This window comes from Anopheles funestus, chromosome X, assembly GCF_943734845.2.
Source record: "Anopheles funestus chromosome X, idAnoFuneDA-416_04, whole genome shotgun sequence".
Classification (NCBI taxonomy): domain Eukaryota; kingdom Metazoa; phylum Arthropoda; class Insecta; order Diptera; family Culicidae; genus Anopheles; species Anopheles funestus.
Genome location: NC_064597.1, coordinates 1,484,120 through 1,503,920, shown reverse-complemented (window position 1 = coordinate 1,503,920; position 19,801 = coordinate 1,484,120). Strand labels below are relative to the sequence as shown.

At 43.9% G+C, this 19,801-nt stretch overlaps 1 protein-coding gene across 2 annotated transcripts in view; it reads left to right on the top strand.

Annotated features, from left to right (window-relative positions):
- The first annotated feature begins 938 nt into the window (after nucleotides 1-938).
- LOC125763744 (chaoptin) overlaps nucleotides 939-19,801 on the top strand; it is a 38,848-nt gene continuing 19,985 nt past the window's right edge. For both annotated transcript variants that reach the window (XM_049427194.1, XM_049427185.1), the window contains exon 1: nucleotides 939-1,465. In XM_049427194.1, coding sequence (XP_049283151.1) covers nucleotides 1,457-1,465 — 9 coding nt within the window. In that variant the 5' untranslated portion in view covers nucleotides 939-1,456. The remainder of the gene's footprint in view (nucleotides 1,466-19,801) is intronic.

Genomic DNA, 19,801 nt, shown 5'->3' with positions numbered 1-19,801 from the left:
AAAGATTTCGCCTACTACTACTTGCGTAACCAATTGTTCTCGTAAGATCAACCATTTGTTCTGTTTCTAAAACGGAACCCACATGATATACACGCACACAGAAATGTCTAATTATAATGAAAATTTAAAGGTTGTCCAGGGTTAAAACGCATTAGGCCGGTAGCGTACGGAGCGTTGTTTAATTGATTAACAACCTCCAGATCCGTAAGGGTGAGCTTGTTGTGAACCACTTGTTCTTCGTTTTGTCTGACAGATGGAAGGGACAATACTCATCATCTCAACAAAACTCTTCTTCCATCATTATTCCTTGTGTGTTTTCGAACCCGTACTTGAGGATTATGGCAATGGTGCATCTGTCGAAACTCTCACATCCATTTCCTTCGCTTACCTACTTACGCTAGCCGAGCGCGTGAAGCAAATGAAAAATTAGTAAATTACGATGGCGGCGTGCGCGCGCACTTAGCCGTTGGTGACGGACTTACTGTGGCTTCGATACGGTACGGCCATTTTGGATATTGCAAGCGTCACATTTTGCAAAGAAATGTGTGTTGTTTGATGGGTTTTTGGCTGGTTCGGGACAACGGAAAAGTAATTGAAGCTCTCTCTCTCTCTCTCTCTCGCTTATTTTTTGCAATACCCTGGTCGAGATCTCTGCACGGGGTTTTTAGCTTGGACTTAGACATGGATTGTAGCCGCGGACATGGACACCCGCTGGGTTACTGAAACAAAGTCGTCGCATCACATATATGTGTGCGTTTGTTAGGGGGGGGTTCGACAGTGCATAGATAATTAGATTAAGAACGTACGACGAATGGTGCGCGCGAGTCCAAGAAGAGCGCTGTGGACGCTGAAATGGACATTTCGGGCCGTTTGGGTTGAAGTGTACGGGGACCGCCCTAGGGCGCGTAGTAACCAGGTTCACCCATTGCATCTTATTAGTGCCTCGAACGCGGACCCAACCGGTTGTGGATTGTCTTTAGTCCTGTAACTTACAACGAGTTTTTACTGTTTATTTCAATCGTTCTGTTGGATAATTTTACTTTCGAAGTATAGTGCTTTTTGCCATCCGGCTTAGCGTTTGTTAAAGATCTATTTCACTACGTGCCTGTTTAGTAAATTCGCGCATTGTTTGTGGTGCACGCGTGTAGCTGAACGGTTTTGTGTGCGCGGCGGTACTAAACTAACGAACTTTTGGAAATACCACAGCTGTTCGGTGTATATCCTCTTATTGTTGTGACGGGAATTTATCGTTTTGCGAAAGTTTTTACCATCAACAATCAAAGTATCGGTGTGTTTTCGGTTTCAATCACCCAAGACAGGGTGAATAGTGTAGTGCTGTAACAAGATAACAACGCAAACACCCGGTTTGTGTGCACAACAGTGACTTGCCAACGATCAACACAACCAACAGTACGTGCGGCTGAAACTACTGGAGCGGCTAAAACGACCACGCTCAATGGCTCGGGTTGGTGCAATTTTTCTTATTTTTTTTGCAAAGGAAACACATTTTTTTACATAATTTTGTCACCCATCCTGACCGGAGTCCTTTAAGTTATGTGACGCTTACTTGCCAGAAAAGAGATTACCATTGGCCACGGTAACGCTTCTTCACCGTTACGCTGGGATGATAAAATCGGTTTGCTATTCTAATTTAATTACGCCATCCACTAATCTAATTTTGCTTAGCCATAGTGTCAACTTAAAGGTCGCCTATAAACGCTATGACGAGGGTTGCCTTAATGTTAACGCATGGGATATAGTTCTAGCGTATACCGCTGATAAGTTGAAATTTGAAAAACGTTGTTTGTACACGTATGATTCAACTAACTGTAACTGTATCCTTCACGGTTTTAGAATGCATCCAATGCTGCTGTTGTTCGTATTTCTTTAATCATGATTTCATATTTTAATTATCCAAGAAGCCCATGCTTCATATGTTCGAATTTATGTCGATAAAACGATTTGAAAACTCCTCATGGCTTCTAAGCCTAAAAAGATAACGTTCTTAACATACGGAAAACGAAGACGGAAATTGCTTTTCTAACGGTCTCCATCTACCAAGAGCTTCTTCCTGCAATTTATCGTGCAGAACTGTTTTACCAAGGGTAACGTGCATCTTCAGGTGGATGTGATGTGTAATGCGTTACTCCGGGAGGGAAAATTTCAAAGGCACTGCAGCTGCTGAAGCTCGCCAAGCCCAGGCACAGAGCAATGTCATCGCTTGGTTAGGATACTCCTTGCTTTTCTATGCCCATGCCCATTGCTCGGTTCTTCCGCACGATGATTTAGTAATGGGTGATTGGGGTGTACCCGGAAATAGGAAATTGGAATGCTATTTGCGGTGCCGGTATTACGCAGGTTCTATCACACCGTCGTACCAGCAAGGACATCCAATGATTTCGGGTAATGGTGACCTGCGGCAGGCATCTAACTCGACATTAGAAATGTTACAAGGAACTTCTCAATATTGAGCATTTGTAGTATACGTGTTATGTTTGCCGTTCGCAGATAGATAAACCATATACTGATGGAAAAGGAATAGAGTCATTCGTCTAGGAATAGTGAGGATTAGGGAAATGGAAAATAGTAGTTAATTGTATCATCACTTCGTTCAAATGTGCAATTACTTTGTCGCAATGTCTCTCATACAGCTCCAAAATGCTTCACATATTGCATCCACACTGCAGTTTGTTGATTGTGACCGCTCGTCGACACACCTGAATATTTGCTCACCTTGGTTTCAAACGCATCAGGTTTAGCAAATTTCAGGCTGGGCCGAGAGGAATCGTTTCTTCCCGAGGTAATTATATGATCTCCTCGGCGATCGAGTATTTTTTTTTACGTATTATTCACATTGTGTGTTGCGCTCTACTCTCTCTTGAAAGCTGCAAAGAACACTTACGTACACGGCTGTGGAAACACATTGAGGTATGCTAATGAACGCGAATTGGTCTATTTAGAAGTATCTGAAAAAGAGAGATATGGTGCGTGAGTTGTACAGTATTTCCTACATGACGGTTCAATCAGTTGATTCATCAACGTCAACGCCTCCGTCTTGTATAGAGATGTAAAGTGGCGTGTTGTCTCTTACACTCTGCAGCTGTATATGAATCGATTCGTTGTTCATACTGCGTGCAAAGACGCACAGTTGTGTGCGAATTTATTACACTTTTATCTGAGAATCGATTGTTACCATCAATCAGGTGCTGCAAATGGTAATGAGTTGCAGATTGTTTTTGTCGCTTCTTATTCAGCTTGATACTCGTGTGATTTCCTGGAAGCAGACAAAAACAAAACATGTGTTAATATATAGCAGCTTTATATATAGTAGTCTATAATACATAGAGTGCTTTTGGCAGATAAGTTATCCGTCCCTCTATCTATTTCACACACGTTCTCAAATCCCTCCCGTTCACTGAATAGTGTACCAGAATGGAAAGATGACACTAAAGTGCAACAGACGTGTGCCGATGTGTGAGAGAAACAGATAGGGAAGAGTTTATATATCTCTATGTGGGTGTTCCAATTAAACTTCATTTATTTTTCTTAATATGCTCAACCTCTATAATGAGGTTTATTTCACTATTCCAGTCACCATATGCTAACGCCGGCGTGTGGAAAATTACACTCAAAGCAGAAGGAGAGAAAGAAAGAGATAGCGTAAAGACTCTGCCCGAAAACAATTCGTTTCACAATGGCGGCCAATGTGTTACCTGCTGATTTGATTACATCTGTTGCTATGTTGGGGTGCGGAACAGGCAGTTTGTCATCCAGTTGGATGGTTTACAAAAAAAAAGCTTAAAATAAGCAAAACACTACTACCACAGTAACGCCACGTCATTTTGCTTTTGTTTGTCGATTGTTGCATAACTAGTGAGAATAGAGGAGAGTTGCTAAAATGCTGCTACCCTTTTTTCTTCTCCGTGAAGCATTAGGAGCCGATGATATGAACCTGCAAAAAAGGTGCACGTGGAAAACCAGCACAATAGGGCACAATAATATTGTACATGTTCGAAATGTTGAGCGGGGCAGAGCAACAGTAACAGCAACAAGAACAAAAACACATCAACGATAATATGCAGGCACTACCACACTAAACCAAACCTGACAGCACAAAGGGTTTCCGTTTCCGGTTGTACCGCGGGAAAAAGAAGAATAGCTGACCGATTGGCTTTTGGTTTGAATAGTGGACACGGTCGGTTGAGTAGATGCAAAGAGAATTAAAAAAAAACAGACACACACACATATTTAGGAACAGAATCTTGATTGTGGAAAACCTACCTACACCCTGGTGGGGTGTTAAAGGTATGGGAAGATGTCAATGAACACTACCTTACAGATGAAAGAAGGTGTGGTACATTATGGTGAGTCAGATGTATGAGTACATACCCCAATTAATGGAAGATATTTCCAATAATTTCTGAGAAGTCCAATAACCCTGCACTCGGAAAACAGAGGGCCTAGCATGTGAGTTATCGTCTCAATATTTTATTCGTATCTTATGGAAGGTCTTATTAAAATCTTAAGATCTTATAGATCTGATTAAAGATCTTAGCGATGGATGATCTTTTTGATCAAGCATCCAGAGCATGCATTAAAAGAGATACCTCTTGTCATATCCTCGACCTCAAAACATCTCTTTATCAAGCTCCATGCTGTAACGCGATTGCGCGCTGTCATTACTACTCTTGTACGAACGAAAGGATGGAACTCGGGTTGCTGTTGTCCTCGTTTTACGCTGTGTCTGGCTCCTCGTGGGCAACAGCAAAGTGGTTGAACTAATTTGTTTTATTGGCTTCCGTCTTGCCGGAGTTTTAAGGTTCACCAAAAAGGGAACCCGACATGCGCCGTCCTCTTCGCCCCGTACTGTGTGCGATAATTTAATTAGGACATTAATATGCACACTTCTGTTCTTGCCCTTCCCGTGCACCATTTCAGGTGTGTGGGGGTAATGCAATGGTCTCTGCACCCATGAACGTCTGCTTCAGACGATGGAGTATTTTTTTTTGTTGTTGCGTTACTGCTGCTCCTTGCTTGGTGTAGTGTGTTGCTCAAGGGAAAATATTCCCACTTCACCGATGAAGAAGAAGAGTACTTCCGCTGTTCATGTCCATCATTCGCTGGTAATAAAAGGTAGTACGCTTCAGTTACGGCACTATAACATGATGCCGGACACAATGTTATCCATTGGCAGGAGGACGCTGTTTAGACCCCCAACCTCTACGTCTTGTATGTCTAGACGCTAACATCACGCTATATTATAATCTCACGGGAAGTACACTGCGATAGTTCATTCTTTACAGTAGTGTAATATGTGACAGACTATATCGTGACGTTTCCATTTCACCAAGGTGTGTGACAGAAAGTTTTCGGCACACCTTTCGTTTTCTTTTGTTTTGGCTGTTGGGCAAGGCTCCATTTGGAACTATTATTTCGACTGTTTCGAACACGAAACCCCCTAAATCTAGATATTAGACTATGAGAACGGAAGACAGGGAGAGAGAGCTGATGGTAGCTAATGTAAATTAAAAAGATACGTACGTTTAATTAAATTAAGCTCTGCCACAGATCACATTAGGTTGTTCATTTCGATCCAAAATTCTACCTCAATTATAGTGAGGAGTTCCTTGTCGAGGAACTCGATGTAAGGAGTGAGCTATAAAAAATCCCAAATACATCAGTTGGCATGTGCTTAAAGGTTTCGTTGGGCAAACCAAACATTGAAAAATACAAATAAATTCCTAAGGATTACGACACGGATAGCTTACCCGGAATGAAGATAACATTACGGCTAATCTTCTGCCTGCAACCATCCATCAGCCATTCCGTTTCAATATGCTCTCTCCCCAACAGTGTACAATGCTAATTAAATTGATATTGAAGCTTTTCGGAGTGGGACGGTGAATAGCAGCGCTAGTAAAATCAACTTACTTTTCATTGCAATTAAGCCCCTTATACAAGCTCACCATGCTTGTGTGTGTGTATGCAAGTGAGTTTTCCAAAGGGACTGATAGCAGCAGTAGGCAGGCTGATTGCAACATACGGTACGATGTAACTCCCACGAGACACACCATCCCATCAGCCTGGAACATAAGGGATATGTCTGTGTGTATGGGAGTGGTACATCACGCAATGTATTTTGTTGGATACAAGCAGCAGGACCTTCAATAGACACGATTCTAAACGTTATTGAAATGCCAAAAACAGCAAAACCACTCCAAGTGAGTAAAGTCGTGATGTTAATGCTAAGTTTTACTTTTAGGTTTGCTTTTGTTTTTCTTGAATTCGGTAAAAGTGTAATAAATTATTGAGAGTAGTCCGATTAAGCGAGTGATTTAAGAAACAATTTTTAAAATATACCCAACTTTAAGAATTGGGACTTTTACTGAGCTTAGACATGTTCATTAGGACTCCAACTTAAAAAATGAACAAATGTAAAACCGGGAACATCTTCAAACCGCACTTCTGGTGCTCTCTTTAACGTTACTTCGGTTAGAACTACCCCGATTCGTAAGTTCTACACACCTCAGCATGTACAATAGCGTCAGCGGTGCGTAACTAAGGTGCGCATCGTTTACCTCCTCCCCCTATATATGGCTTCCAAAATGCACACACCCGGCCGACATACATTCGGACGCCGCAAGAGACCATAAGAGTAGCAGTCAACACCGCGAGAACACTCCGTGTTATGGTAGCTTTGCCGTATGCCGCTGCCGTTTCCTAATACCTAGCCAAACAATACACCAAAGCGAATGGTGTGTTTGCATACCGAACCGAGTTCTTGTGCTGGCTAGCAATATGATGCTTTGTTGCTTTCGTACAAGCTGTGTAGATAGCTTCATCTAAATTAATTTTTGCTCTTTGAGACGGAATGTTCAATGTGTAAGCAATGTTACTGATGCGGTGGATTGCAGTTGAGGGAGCATTAACACTCAGTACCTTTATCGAGATGTAAAACGTACAGAGTGTGGCTAGTTAAATCTGCTACTAACACCCTCAAAAAACTATTTCTGGGACATTGGAACATTTTAAGATGCAAATGTTTACAATTGATTTTGGAATGCATCGCTAAAGTTACATGACACAAAGATAATTGCAGTTTTGGTGGGGTTTTTGATGAGGTTTACTTACACGGAAACGGTGTGGGGAGAAGAAAAGAAAAACATCAAGTAGCAACATCTGGCTAGCAGAGCGTTACCATGACATCATCGTTCGTGAGTACGCCCGAGATCTCATCCCATAGTATGTAGTGTGGTCGCATCTCTTCGCCGCTCTAATGCGGAATTACTCGGGTTACTGCAACAGGCAACAGGACGGCGTTGAAGGGGAGATCCCACTAAAAGGAGAGAAGAAACATGATGGGATAGTGATGCGGGTCGGGTGGGTTTCTTAAAACATTTCCCTCTCGTGCAACAGGCATCTATTACCAGCGCGCTCTTCCCTGTGTAAGGCAAAACTACTCCAGCCAGAAGAGCGTGTACGGAGGGAATCATCATGCATGCCGAAATTCTAAGGCGGTATGAAGATGGAGAGAAAAAAAACCCATTGGATACCGTAAATGGGTGTAAAGGGTTTGGAAAGGGCACGAACCCCACGGCAACCTTTAAATGGTGGGTTGTGCGAGAGTCAACCCGAGATCTAGTGACCTGGTTTCTGAGGGCTATATGCTGCCAGATCCAGATTTCTTCGCCCGGCAAGCGAAACATTTATCTCCCTCGCTCTCTCTCTCTCCTTCTCTTTCTGGGTCTTAGCCCATTGCCGTATATCTGTTCGATTGCGCTGTTTGAGCGGGGGAGTGGGCAAGTTCTAAAGGCAAAAGAAAACTGGTTTGTCATACACCCCTCCCCCGCTGCGGTCAAATGATACCCGCAAAAAAAGGGAGACTTTTTTTTTGTTAAACGAATTGTATGTTCGATTGAACCCTTTCCCGTACACGCTCATCGTGCGCGTGTTTGTGTGTTTTGAGTACGTGTATGAAATGCCACAACGATGTCGGTACCGTGTGGAGGCGTTTCGTTTAAGGCCCATGATATTTAGTTCAGGAGTAGAGAGAGATTCAATATTGCAGAGGAAATGGTACGGTGCTCTCCATTTGCCAATATTGCACCCAATCATGATATCCAGATCCCGGGGTTGATACATCCAGAGATATTTAAGATGCCAACATTAGATGGCCACCATGTGTAGTAGTTCCGAATTCTCGTTTAACAGCAACTGTATTCTCAGAAATAGAACCTTCATTAGACGCTTCCAACTTCCGATTCCTGTGCGCCTTTTCGCACTTGCTGGTAACTCGAACGATTGTTGATAGAGCGCGTTCTTAAGAGTACTTTCGTTACCCCTTTGTCTCAGGGGAAGCGAAAAAAAAAACGATTGATGTTTTCAAGTGCTGTCTTTATGGGTCTGTTCCGGGAGTGGAAACAGATCCCGGAAGCAGTAGTTTCGGTGCATTTGTACACAGTGCCAATTAAAAGGGGAAAAAGTACTGTTGTGCCACACACCGATTGAAGAATACAGTAACAGCGGGGAAAGTATCTCTTAGGTGAAGTCTTCCAACTAAACCGAGTGCTGCCATATACCACTCCAAGTAAGGGTTGCCGTACTCCAGCACGTACACCAACTCCTCCGCCGTATCTGATCGGTTGCTTCGAAATGTTGAACATTAGAAGCGTGAAGCAAACCCAAGCGAGTTCAGATCCTACCATCTGGAGCAGGATTTAAATGGAAAAAAATGCAGCAAGCAAGACTCTTCCTTTTTCAGGGTTTTCACGTCTTTTGGATCACTGAAAATGATCCTTTAATGTTGTCCATTACACATCGAGAGAGAAGAGATAGATTATAAACCTCAAGGACACCGGTAGTTCGCGAACGAAAGTTTTAAGTATGTATGAGGTCGTGACGCGTGACACAGGAGTTGTGTTGTTGTTTCGTGCAGTAGAATGGATCTAGCTAAACCGCAACTGTGCATTATGTTCGTACCGGAGCTAACGCCAAACGGTGACCATGAGTGCTTTTGTGGTCTGATGCAATCGACGCTCTAATGTCTAAAGAGTGTACGTGTGTGTGCTACACCCGATCGCTATATTCGCGAGCACGTACTATACCTCTTTCGTTTCCCATTCCAACACACCCAGTTATATAAGTAGCGCGGCTGGAAGCACCCGGAAGGTATGGGAAGTACGCCACGGAAATACCACCCTCTGGTGGTAGTGTGCGATCTATATTCAGCGTGCGGGTGGAAAAGAATCGCCGGAACCGAACCCCATCCCAACCCCCGGTACGACTTCCCTTAATCTCCATGTGCGTTGTGAAAAGTCCAGCACCGTGGAACACTCTGCTGCTCTAATTGTTTAGCGAAATGGGGGTTTCTATTTCGGGACACTATTAAATATCTGTGCCGCTGCCAAATCGCTGACGTCGCTCCGGGACCGTAACCGTAGTGGCTATCTGTGGATATCAAAACGACTTCGCATCCACAGTCCAAACCCTCCCTCCGTTTGCTGCTAAGGATATGGAAAAAGGGAATGGGAGATATATGGTGTGTTGCGCGTGAAGAATTGAACGAGTGGAGAAAATGATCTGAAATGATGGAGAACTAATAAGACGCACTCTTCCTCCCGTTCCAGCCAAAAAGTTTTATGATGTTGCATGGGTACGGGTCGGAAGATTGTCGTATGAAAGACAAAGAAAGTGTTCCAAAAAGTGTGTGTGTGTGTGTGTTAGAGAGAGAAAGAGAGATGGGGGTTGGGGGGATACATGCAACACAAATACACACAGTTCACTAACATTAAATTAAGTCTCACCTAAAAAAGAAGAAAAAAAATGAAACATGGGACAATCAAAATGTTGGCGGAGTGTGCGGCGCGGGTGGACTGTACGCGTGGAAGATGGGAAAGATTCAAGACGGGCAACGACAATTCAGAGACCAACTTCCAGGGAAGAAGTCAGGCAGCGTTAGGAGGTGCGAGATTTCAAACAAAGGAACATAAAAATTGGTACATTTGGTGGCCCGCATATACACTCGATTTGGTGTGTCTGTGTGTCATGCTTTACCACTTCCCAACAATCTGGAGCTGGATCTGGAGAGGACAAGGGATAAAAAGGGAACAGTTTCAGTGGAAGAAAATAAGACTTTAAGAAAAAAGGTCTCCTTCCCACTTCGTTTGCTTTGCAAAAACGCAACTTCCAGTAGGCAGAATTGCCATCTCTTTAACTTTGTCCATCGATAGACCAATGGTAATTTTACAGACTTTTCTATATTGTCACGTTCGGTGGTGTGTTCTCCATTCCCCCATTGGAAATGATCTGACACTAACAAGAATCGCAACAAAACGCATGAGTCAGAGAACTGGAGATTTGCTTAATGACCTTCGATTTAATAAGAGAGAGAGACACAGACGATACCACATGGATACCGAAGGAGATTTGGCGCACAGATGATATATAACCCTCAACGCGGTAGACAGACATTGGGAGTTGGAAGCGCACGGATGGATTACTGTATCTTACTTGGGAGGTTTAGTTTTCTTTGTTTCGCGCTTTGAGTGGTTGATTGGTTGAGTCTTCTTGGTGGATGGGTGACCGTTTACACCTCATTGTTTGCACCATATTTGCTGGTCGACTTTTTAAGGAGGGTGGTCCAAGTTGTGGGTCGTAGCTACTGTGCGCTGCAAATCGAAGATACAGTAAATTGACACAACGGAGGCAACGTTAGATTTCCTTGCCTCCTGATCTGATACCTTAATGATCTGCTTTGGTGTTGTAACTGTGTGTGTGACTAGTATCACATGAGTGCGGCCGAGCTTAGTATCACATGGTGGAAAAGCTACGAAGTACGTACGTATCACGTTGTTTACCGTTTCGATTCGCAACGTCCAGAAATATCTCCAGCTGGCGACAGAGAAAATGCTCTAACCCCCAACAGCTTCATGTTTACCTTACGGTGGAGTCTGTTTATAAAGCCCCAGCATCTTCAGACACACATTGAGGTGAAATAGCTCAATAGTAACACAACAATAAAAAAATCCAATACTAGGCTTTCTTCAACTTCTCGTTGATATCAAGCAACCAGTGCCTCAGTAACATTCTACGGCCCAAGACTCTCCCATCGAACTTCATCCAAAGAGCGGGAATTGCATTAGATCTCTAAGGAAAAACAAGTTACACTTTGGCGACCGTTTGTCCCAGACAAGACGCCACAGAGCTATTGGATCTAGACGCCCTTAGAACGGTATCGTGCTGCAAATATGTTAATTCCAGAGCACGAAACAATACGAGCTCTAAAAGCAACCTTGACAGACACGTGTAGCAGCTGCAACCGGAATTGCAAAATTGCATACAGTACAAAATGTCACAAGTTTTGTGGATGCTGCGGTTTTCGGCTGTTACTGAGCAGAGAGCGATATCTCAGCAAGTAGAAAAGGCTCAGCTGGAAAGCGCTGTGAACTGGTGCCATCAAACAACTGTTGACGGTTTGCCAGTTTTACTGACGTTACGAGAGTTACAATAAAATACACAACAAATCCTCACCATTTGGACGGAGGACGAGCGGGAAGGGTTTGCGGCGTATCAGCGTGTGGAGGTTTTGAAATCTTGGCGCTGGAAAATTGTATGTAGAGTATTGATTGCCTGAGTTTAGTCGTTCTCGTGTTGGGTTGAAGAAATCAATGTTCGTGCCATTCAGAATAACACACACGTTTCACCATTATCTCACCGCTCACCGCGTAGGGTGGAAGGGTCTCTTAGTTAATTAGCATGTAACGTTTATGGAAAGGTGTCCTTCCGCTCTACTACTTGCTATAGCAAAGTATACTGCCGCCTATAGACAACACTACGTTTTCCGACAGCCCGGACCCAAAACACACTCCGCGAAGTGTCTGATTTCGTCCGGACTTTTTTTTTGTTGTAAGGCAAAAAAAAAATTAAGAACAATTTCCAACAAACAACGAAAAACAAACACACTCGCACGCACAGTTTCACTACTTAACACACAACAAAAATTCACCCAGCACTTGCAGAAAGGATGACTAAGTTGTTCACACGGCCAGACAGATGTGTGTAGTGCCGCGCTCTCGAAGTCTCGGGTTTCTTGCTTGGGCTCCGGACAGATGCGTCCGGTGCCGAAAGCGAACTACAGCCGACTGTGACTTGCCGAGCGTCCGTTAGCGCTCACAACAACTTTTTCACGGAGCAGCATTTTCTGGAAATGCTGCGCTTCGTACCGTGCCATGGGAGTGCATGGGTTCGGTGTGCTCCTCCGGCTTCTCATTTCCGTGACACACACTCCCATCGTCATCATCATCATCATCATCATCACCATACTCCTCATCAGCACTCACCAGCAGGGAAGAACGTGTGTGTGTGTGTCTGTAGGATAGATGCCGCCACTTCCAACGGCCCAAAAAGTATCTACACACCAGCCACGGTCATACGGAACGCGGGCCGGAAAAAAGGGCGAATGCGGGCACGAACGAGATAGCCGATATGCGGTGGATGCAGGTGCCGGAACGGCACAGAGCGCTAGTGTTGCCACCCGCATGCGGCAAGAGCAAACAGTTGGTGCGTGGTTGTGCTCCGCATCGGTTGACGTAAAAGCGCTGCAAGCGGAGACCAGCACGATTTGGTTCCGTTGTGTGACTGAGCGGGAGCGCATCCTATATAACCATGTTGGGTACGACGGATCGTGCGCGCCGGCTCCTACAAAAGGCGATACACAAAACCCCGGGGTTTGTGCAATGCGATTGAACCGACACGTGGAGGAACTGGGGGAAAAACAAACGGAGGCGTCCGCTTCACCGTCTGGGTTCGCATGTTTGTCCACTGTACCGTCTATGTTCTACCACTCTCTCGGGGGGTTCGCGTGCGTTGTATGACGGGTGCGCTTTCTTTCTCGCTCATCGTATTAACGCACGCTCCAGGGCACGATGGGTCCAATGCATTCGAAGATTGTCCATGGGGCACACAAAAACCGGCTGTTGGCAGCGGGGATATTTGATCATCGCATCCGAGCCACGGAAATAAAGAACTCGTTCGTACCCTGTCTCTCTCTCTCTCTCTCTCTCTCTCTCTCTCTCTCTCTCTCTCTCTCTCTCGCTCTCTGTCTTTATAGCAAAGCAGAGGAACAAGTACCCATTTACCCATAGCAGTGTGTTGAGCTCCATCCGGTGGGAGGTACGCCCGTACTCTTTCGCTCAGTACACCGATCGCACGTGTCTGACCCGTGCGACAATAGAGTGGGCTCCCGTAGTTCTCCATCCCAGTGGTTTTTCGATCTGCCCAAGCGGTGTCCCGTCCCGGTACCTTCTCCCACTAACAATCGACACTCTGGGAGACGAAAAAGAAAATGTGTCGTCTGTTTTTTTTTTCGTTCTGTTTGCTTTTTTATTTGCATTTGGTTCATAGTGAAATAATAGGTTCGGTCATTCGGTGCACACACAATGGGCTCCGCATGGCTGGGAACGGTAAGATCGTTCAGTAGTGCTTTTTTTTTGTTCGTGCTATGATTAAATTATCCATGGCATTTCGCGATGACAGCGAGGTCGTTGCGAAGAGAGGTAGAAGTAAAACAACTGACACAATCGTTCGTTGTAATAATTTTAACACATAGAAGGCTTTTTCATGATTTAAATTCACTACCACAGCGTTAATGGCTTTAAAGATTATTCGTCTGTTGTGGAGATTACCAACATTCAATGGTCTAAAACTCGGGATATTGGAGAGAGTGCTTTTATGGGAACTAGTTTAGTTTAGAAAAATTATTATATTATAATACTTTTAGAAAACTCTTTTATATTACGGCCCTAATTTTATTTTCGATTTAATAACTGTTTTAGCTATTAAAATAATTTCCTATGGTAGGCAACGTTTACACTACCGGCCCATAGTGCGAACCGCATGAGGATGAGTCTTCTCCTGCACTCTTGTATTTTTTTTTCGTCTCTCGGGTCGATACGGTTGAGTCATCCATCCAGCACCGGGACTCACCCCCCGAACCATTTGAACCAGCTGTCTTTCGCTTTGCTTAGTTCGTGCCCCGCGTACACCCACGCAGGGTCGTCGGGGAATAGGGGGGTACACACATCATACAGCATCGTCATCGTCGCACTGCCATGAAGGGGGACAAAGCAATCGAGGGTGGGATGATGGGCCTTTCGAAACGTACAAGCAGTGATGTGCGTGTGTATGCAAGGTTGGTTCGTTTTTTTTTGGTTATAATTTCCTTAAACATCTTGTAAGTAATTGTAGCAATCATGGCCATTGTGAGGTGTGCAGACGATGCGATGTATGCGAATGGGGGAAAATTGTGGAAATAATGGGAAATGGGTTTTTCGTTGCGCTTCCGGCTGAACAGCTGATTCGCAGTCACTTAGCAAATTGGGAAAAGCGAGAGGGCAAGCGAAGAAATTGAGTGAGAGAGAGAGATGGAGTGAGTAAGAGAGAAATAGAAAGGCCAACAGAGCGAGAGAGTGAATACCTGTGGAGTTTTGACATGTGCGACTAATTATCGACGACCGTACCATCGGAATGTTCCATTAGCTATAGGTTTTATTATGCGACACGTTTGACAGCGAGTATAACCTCACTGCAAGGGATACTGGACGAATGTACAACGTGTTAGAGAATGCCAGTCTTCTGTACACTATATTTCATCCCAAAACGGTGTCACTTATAGTTTGCAGATGATCTTCTAGCTAGGTACTAGCTGACAGAAGTTCGCATATCGACTCTTGCGAAATGGACTCATGCATGATAGTTGTCCGGATTTAGAATAATGACGAAAAGCCTGTTTCTCCGAATGTCCGCATGTTCAAGGTAGCAAAGTTTGGAATTTTGAGGTTATGTACTTTAGGAATTCCTCTTGGGAATGCCAGAACTTTAGAATTATTGAAACAGGTGTATTCTATTATGATTTAACGAAAATTCCTTTAGATCTAGTTGGTCCTTAGACATCTTGACGCAATTCTTATCGAACGTTACTTCAACTCTCAATAACTGAGCTTTATATCTGCAAACACAAGTAGTACAAGGTAACCCTCAACAAATTTAATCGGAAGCACCTGGTTACTCCACTTCCGGTACAAACTGTCAATCATAAACACCAACAAAAAAACACACACAGGAATGTAAATGTCATCCAGCCGATTTGTTTGGAAAAGGGTTGACTTCATGAGGCACTCGAGCGCCAGAATTCTGATGACATTTGGACGAATGGCACTCCGTTCAGGATGGTCACCTTGTGCGTGTGTGTGTGTGTGTTTGTGATCTTCTCTTTCATTTTTTTTTCTTTTCTAATCCAACACCGACCAATCGTCGCCTTTTGTCAGAGGCTAACAGCTTCCGCATCCTCGCACTCGCACTCCGTCCGAATATTATGAACTCTAAAGTGCGATAAAAACCCTCCCCTCCCACGGGGAGACTGAGAAGGAAAACACACACTGATACGAAGTTTGTTGTCATTCGGACAATTTCCGCTTTTCATTGTGTGTGGTGGGAGGGGAGGTGAATTAGTGGAGGACAATCCGCTAAAGGGCTAACAAACACCCTTTTTGGGGGGGGGGGGGGGGGGGGGGGGGATAGAGGAAAAGCGGTTTGCTCCCGGCGTCCGGTTTAAATGATGGAAATTGTGTCCTTCCTTCGGTTTTTTTTTGTTGTTGTTGCTGTGGCACCGTTCAGTAGCAAAAAGGATGGAGCAGTGAAGCAGGAAAGTTCCTGCAAATCTACATTTTCCCTATTACACTTCCATTACCCACCCAAAATAGCGGTGATGCGAAACATCGGCCGCAGCCGGGTTTGTTTGTACGATGGTAAAGCAAGGGCACGGGCAGACAACGTGGAAACGGAAGCATCTAATGGCCTTTCATATTGCTCGCTTCCTCTGTTGGGGTTTTTTTTACCTCTCCCTACACCCTACTCGTCCTTACCCCCCCCCCCCCCCTCCCCGTCTCATCCAATACCGGATATGCGGTGTCCCGTGACGTTGGGCAGAGTGGCGACACATCCTCAAACAAGTGTCAAACGAGGAAACGCTTCACAGCAAATAACAGTAAAAGTACAAAACTAAAAAAAACACACACACCACAGGCCAAAACGAACACAGAGCAAACTTTTGACAGATTGCGGTTTTTTTTGGGGTTGTTGTTGCTGTATAAGGAATGGAAGAAGGTGATGAGGGGAGGGGGGAGTGGTTTATTAGAGGAAGGGGAAACGATCAAGCAATGATGTCAAAAAGAATTTGGACAAGTCGTCGGTTGGTGTCTGTATTGTTTGCTGGTGGTTCAACTCCATTTCCCTTCTGCTTGCCTCTTCCCTCTCGCACCCTTTTCGTTTCTTTTTTTTTCGTTATTTGGTATATGTCATTCATCATGTGTCCTAGATTGGTCGAGCGCGTGGCCCGTTTACACTTGACAGTTTATGTGTCGTATCGATGGCGCCGCTCATTATACGCCAGCACTGTGCCTGTCCACCATCGAGGGTAGAGTGGTGAAGGGGAAAGACTAGGAGTATAGATACCGCACGGGGAAAGGGTCTCTCCAATTATCTCGAATATATTTCGCTCGATGGGGTTCTGCGTTCCCATTTTTTTTCGTTCGCTCCGCTCCTTATTATCGCTTCAGCATTGCCCGACAAACAATGTTGTAACATTTACAAGCGTTTACAAGAAAATAATAATAACAATAATAATAATAAAGCAGAAAAGCAAGAATGGCGCTTGCGGTTGGGGAAGGGAAAGTAAGAAACCTCATCCGATGAATTCGTTAAAGGAAGGTGAAACGTGCACACTTGGAGATCTTATTGGTGCGTTTTTTCTTTCTTTCGCTGTAAGTGATGCGTTCAGTTGGACGCGACATTTTATCATGGGCGATAGGGGGGGGGGGGGGGGGGGGGGGGGGGTGGATGGAGGATGACTTCATGGCTTTTTATGGCGTTGTTGTTGATATTTGGGATTTGATTAAATTTTTCCAACACGCTAGTGATAGCTTTGCTACCATTGATGTAGCTTTATAATATTTGCTTTATTCTTTATTCCTTTAAAACAGACTTTAACTATTGCTAAGCTATTTTTGCTATTTTATCTATTCTCTTTTGGAAAGCATATTTTTTCAGCTATTTTTTAAACGTTTCGCCTTTTTTAAGCTCAATCGAATACATTTCGTAAATGTATAAATTGAAAATGTGATGGAGACGCCTGGTGGTTTACAATTGTATGGAATCATTAGGGCGATTATAGCATATAAAACGAATGCTATAATATAGCAATTTGAAGACAGGTCGTAAAATGAAAAACTACTTTAGTTAATAAGAAATATCCTATTACCATATCGTCATTATATTATTAGTGTCTCAATAAACGGATAAAAAGGAAAGGCAAGTAAGGAACACCGTACTAACTAGTATCGCCATCAAAAAGGAAAAGCATGGACAGGATATCAATCTTTCTACACCGGTCGATCAAGGGCTCATTAATCATGCAAAGCAAGAGCCGGGCATTCGGTTTCATCTAGCGTTCACATTCAAGTTCGAACAACTAAACGTGCACAATCTTCATCTGCTATTATACGGCCGTTTGCATCTAGTTGAAACTGCGCCACGTAGGACAACTTTATATGGCACCCCTTCTAGTGTTAGCGAACGGGTAAAAAATGTTGCTGGAAGCATCCTTATCATGGTAGCAATTTTTAGCCGTACAGGAAAGAAGGGAAACCTTTACAATAACAATACCAGGACACATACCTATTGCCAAAACGTTAATTCTGTTGCTCTCTTTCTTTCGTACCATACACAGAGACTCGCAACGTTGCCGCCTGGTAGTAATCGTCTAATAGCTGTGCTGTACTTTTATGCTCGATACTAACAAGTAGCGAAATGGTCGTGTAATTGATTGTTTTCTCCAATCAATTGTGCTATTCCGGTAGCATAACTTCAGGCGCTGTGCGCTTCTCCGCCTCGCCGAAGGTCCACTAATTACGATTTGCGCGTGTTCTGTGTTGTTTATGTTTTTCGTATTAACATCATTAATCGGTTGATTGGAAAATGCATTGTCTAATTGTACAAATCTAAACAAATTCCACTGTAAATGTAAAGTTGCCAACGTAACTAAAGCTGAGCAAAACACAAACAACTTAAACAGCAGTTGAAACTGAGGCTTGTTTGCTCTCTTTCTGTAATTATCTAAATCGTGAAGACAAACCTTGAACTCGATTAATGATCCACGACCCAAAACATCAGAATGTTTTTATTGTTATAAATCGAACTTAAGGATGTTTACGAATAACAGTCTAAGTCGAAGTCTAAGAATGGTAGAAATAGCAGGACAAGATCTCTTGGGAATATACTGCCATCAAATATCTCCAATATCACTTAAAACTGAACTACAAAAGACTTTCGTGAGATGGACTTTCAGACTGCAAAAGATGCAGAAGACAGGACCAAAATCTGAGGTGTCTGCAAGCTTTATAAATGAAGCTTTTCGTACACTCTAGAAGTGTCTAGGCTATTGCAGCTGATCAAACTTCCAATATTGAAGGAGTAGATCGTCAACACCCGTAAACCAACATGGATTTCAAAAACCGTGATCTCTGTCAAGGAGCAATTGAGATATCAGCATCTCATCATATCCTAGCCCGAAGTTGTAAGTTGAAGTTGTTTTTGGCAGTGATCGATCAATGCTTGTCCAATACCAAGATGCAATGGCCATCGTTCGTATCCTTGGGATGCTCTTTCTGTCTTACCGGATCTCTTAATCGTAGTAAGATGCAATTCCCAATGGACGAAGATAAGCAGAGAACATAAAAGTAGGCTTACTAGACTTATTTCTACCACGCAGAGTTCGATTGGGATAGCGTTCCAGTCGTTTCAAAGACCAAGGACGATATCACCGACACCACAGTTAACATTTAAAAGGTCCTAATATAGAAGTACGCAGTTAAATTTCCCTTACACACTTTTGAAAATTTTATTAAAAAGCATCTAAAAGATAGTTTACATCTTTATTATTGAAATAGGTGCGTCGTAACAAGTAGTGCGCCTAAATGTATGCATCACACCGCATATAGTGGTCCACACCTTCAAAGCACTATATATCATGCTCGATCGAACGCCGTTAAAAAAGTTTTACGCCGGTTATAGTGTTTTCCTTTCTATTTTGTTTCTTGTCTCCCGTTATTTAATCTATTACCTATCATTAGCACTAGCACTGTTATGGTGCATCAGATCTGTAATAATGTTTCCATTTAGCAGATGAGTTAAGGAAGCGTCGAAACAGGGGACGGTTTGCACACTGTCCTTGTGTTGGATGCGGGTGTAAAACATTGTGCGAACGAATGGCGATCTTCTCGGTGCAGTGGAAACGTTGCCCATTCATTCCAATGAATTCCCCTTCAACCCGCACGCCTAGCACAGGTTGTTGCCATTCGCAATAAAAAGTAATAGACTGGCTTCTTGTTGTGCTTGGCCGTTTTATTTTGCTGCTCCTTGTGAGGACTCACTTAACGATCCTATTCGAGCGACATTAACGAACTCGAGCAGCGGTGACAGGCGTACCCCGGGTTATTGTGTTTTGTGTCCCATTCCTCCCGGGCACTACCAGCACCTTGGCCTGTCATCCTTCTCTGGTTGGGGAAAATGGCGCATCTACCACCACCTTGAGCTGACCTTCGTGCGCCGTGGGCCAACCGGGGGGGTTTGGAGAAAGCTGTCGATTCACCGGTGTGCCTGGTGACGTCCATCACGATAAAGCCTGCCCGAGGACCGTCGGTAGCGATAATCCGCGGGTGGATCCGACGGAATTGTGGCCCCAAACCCT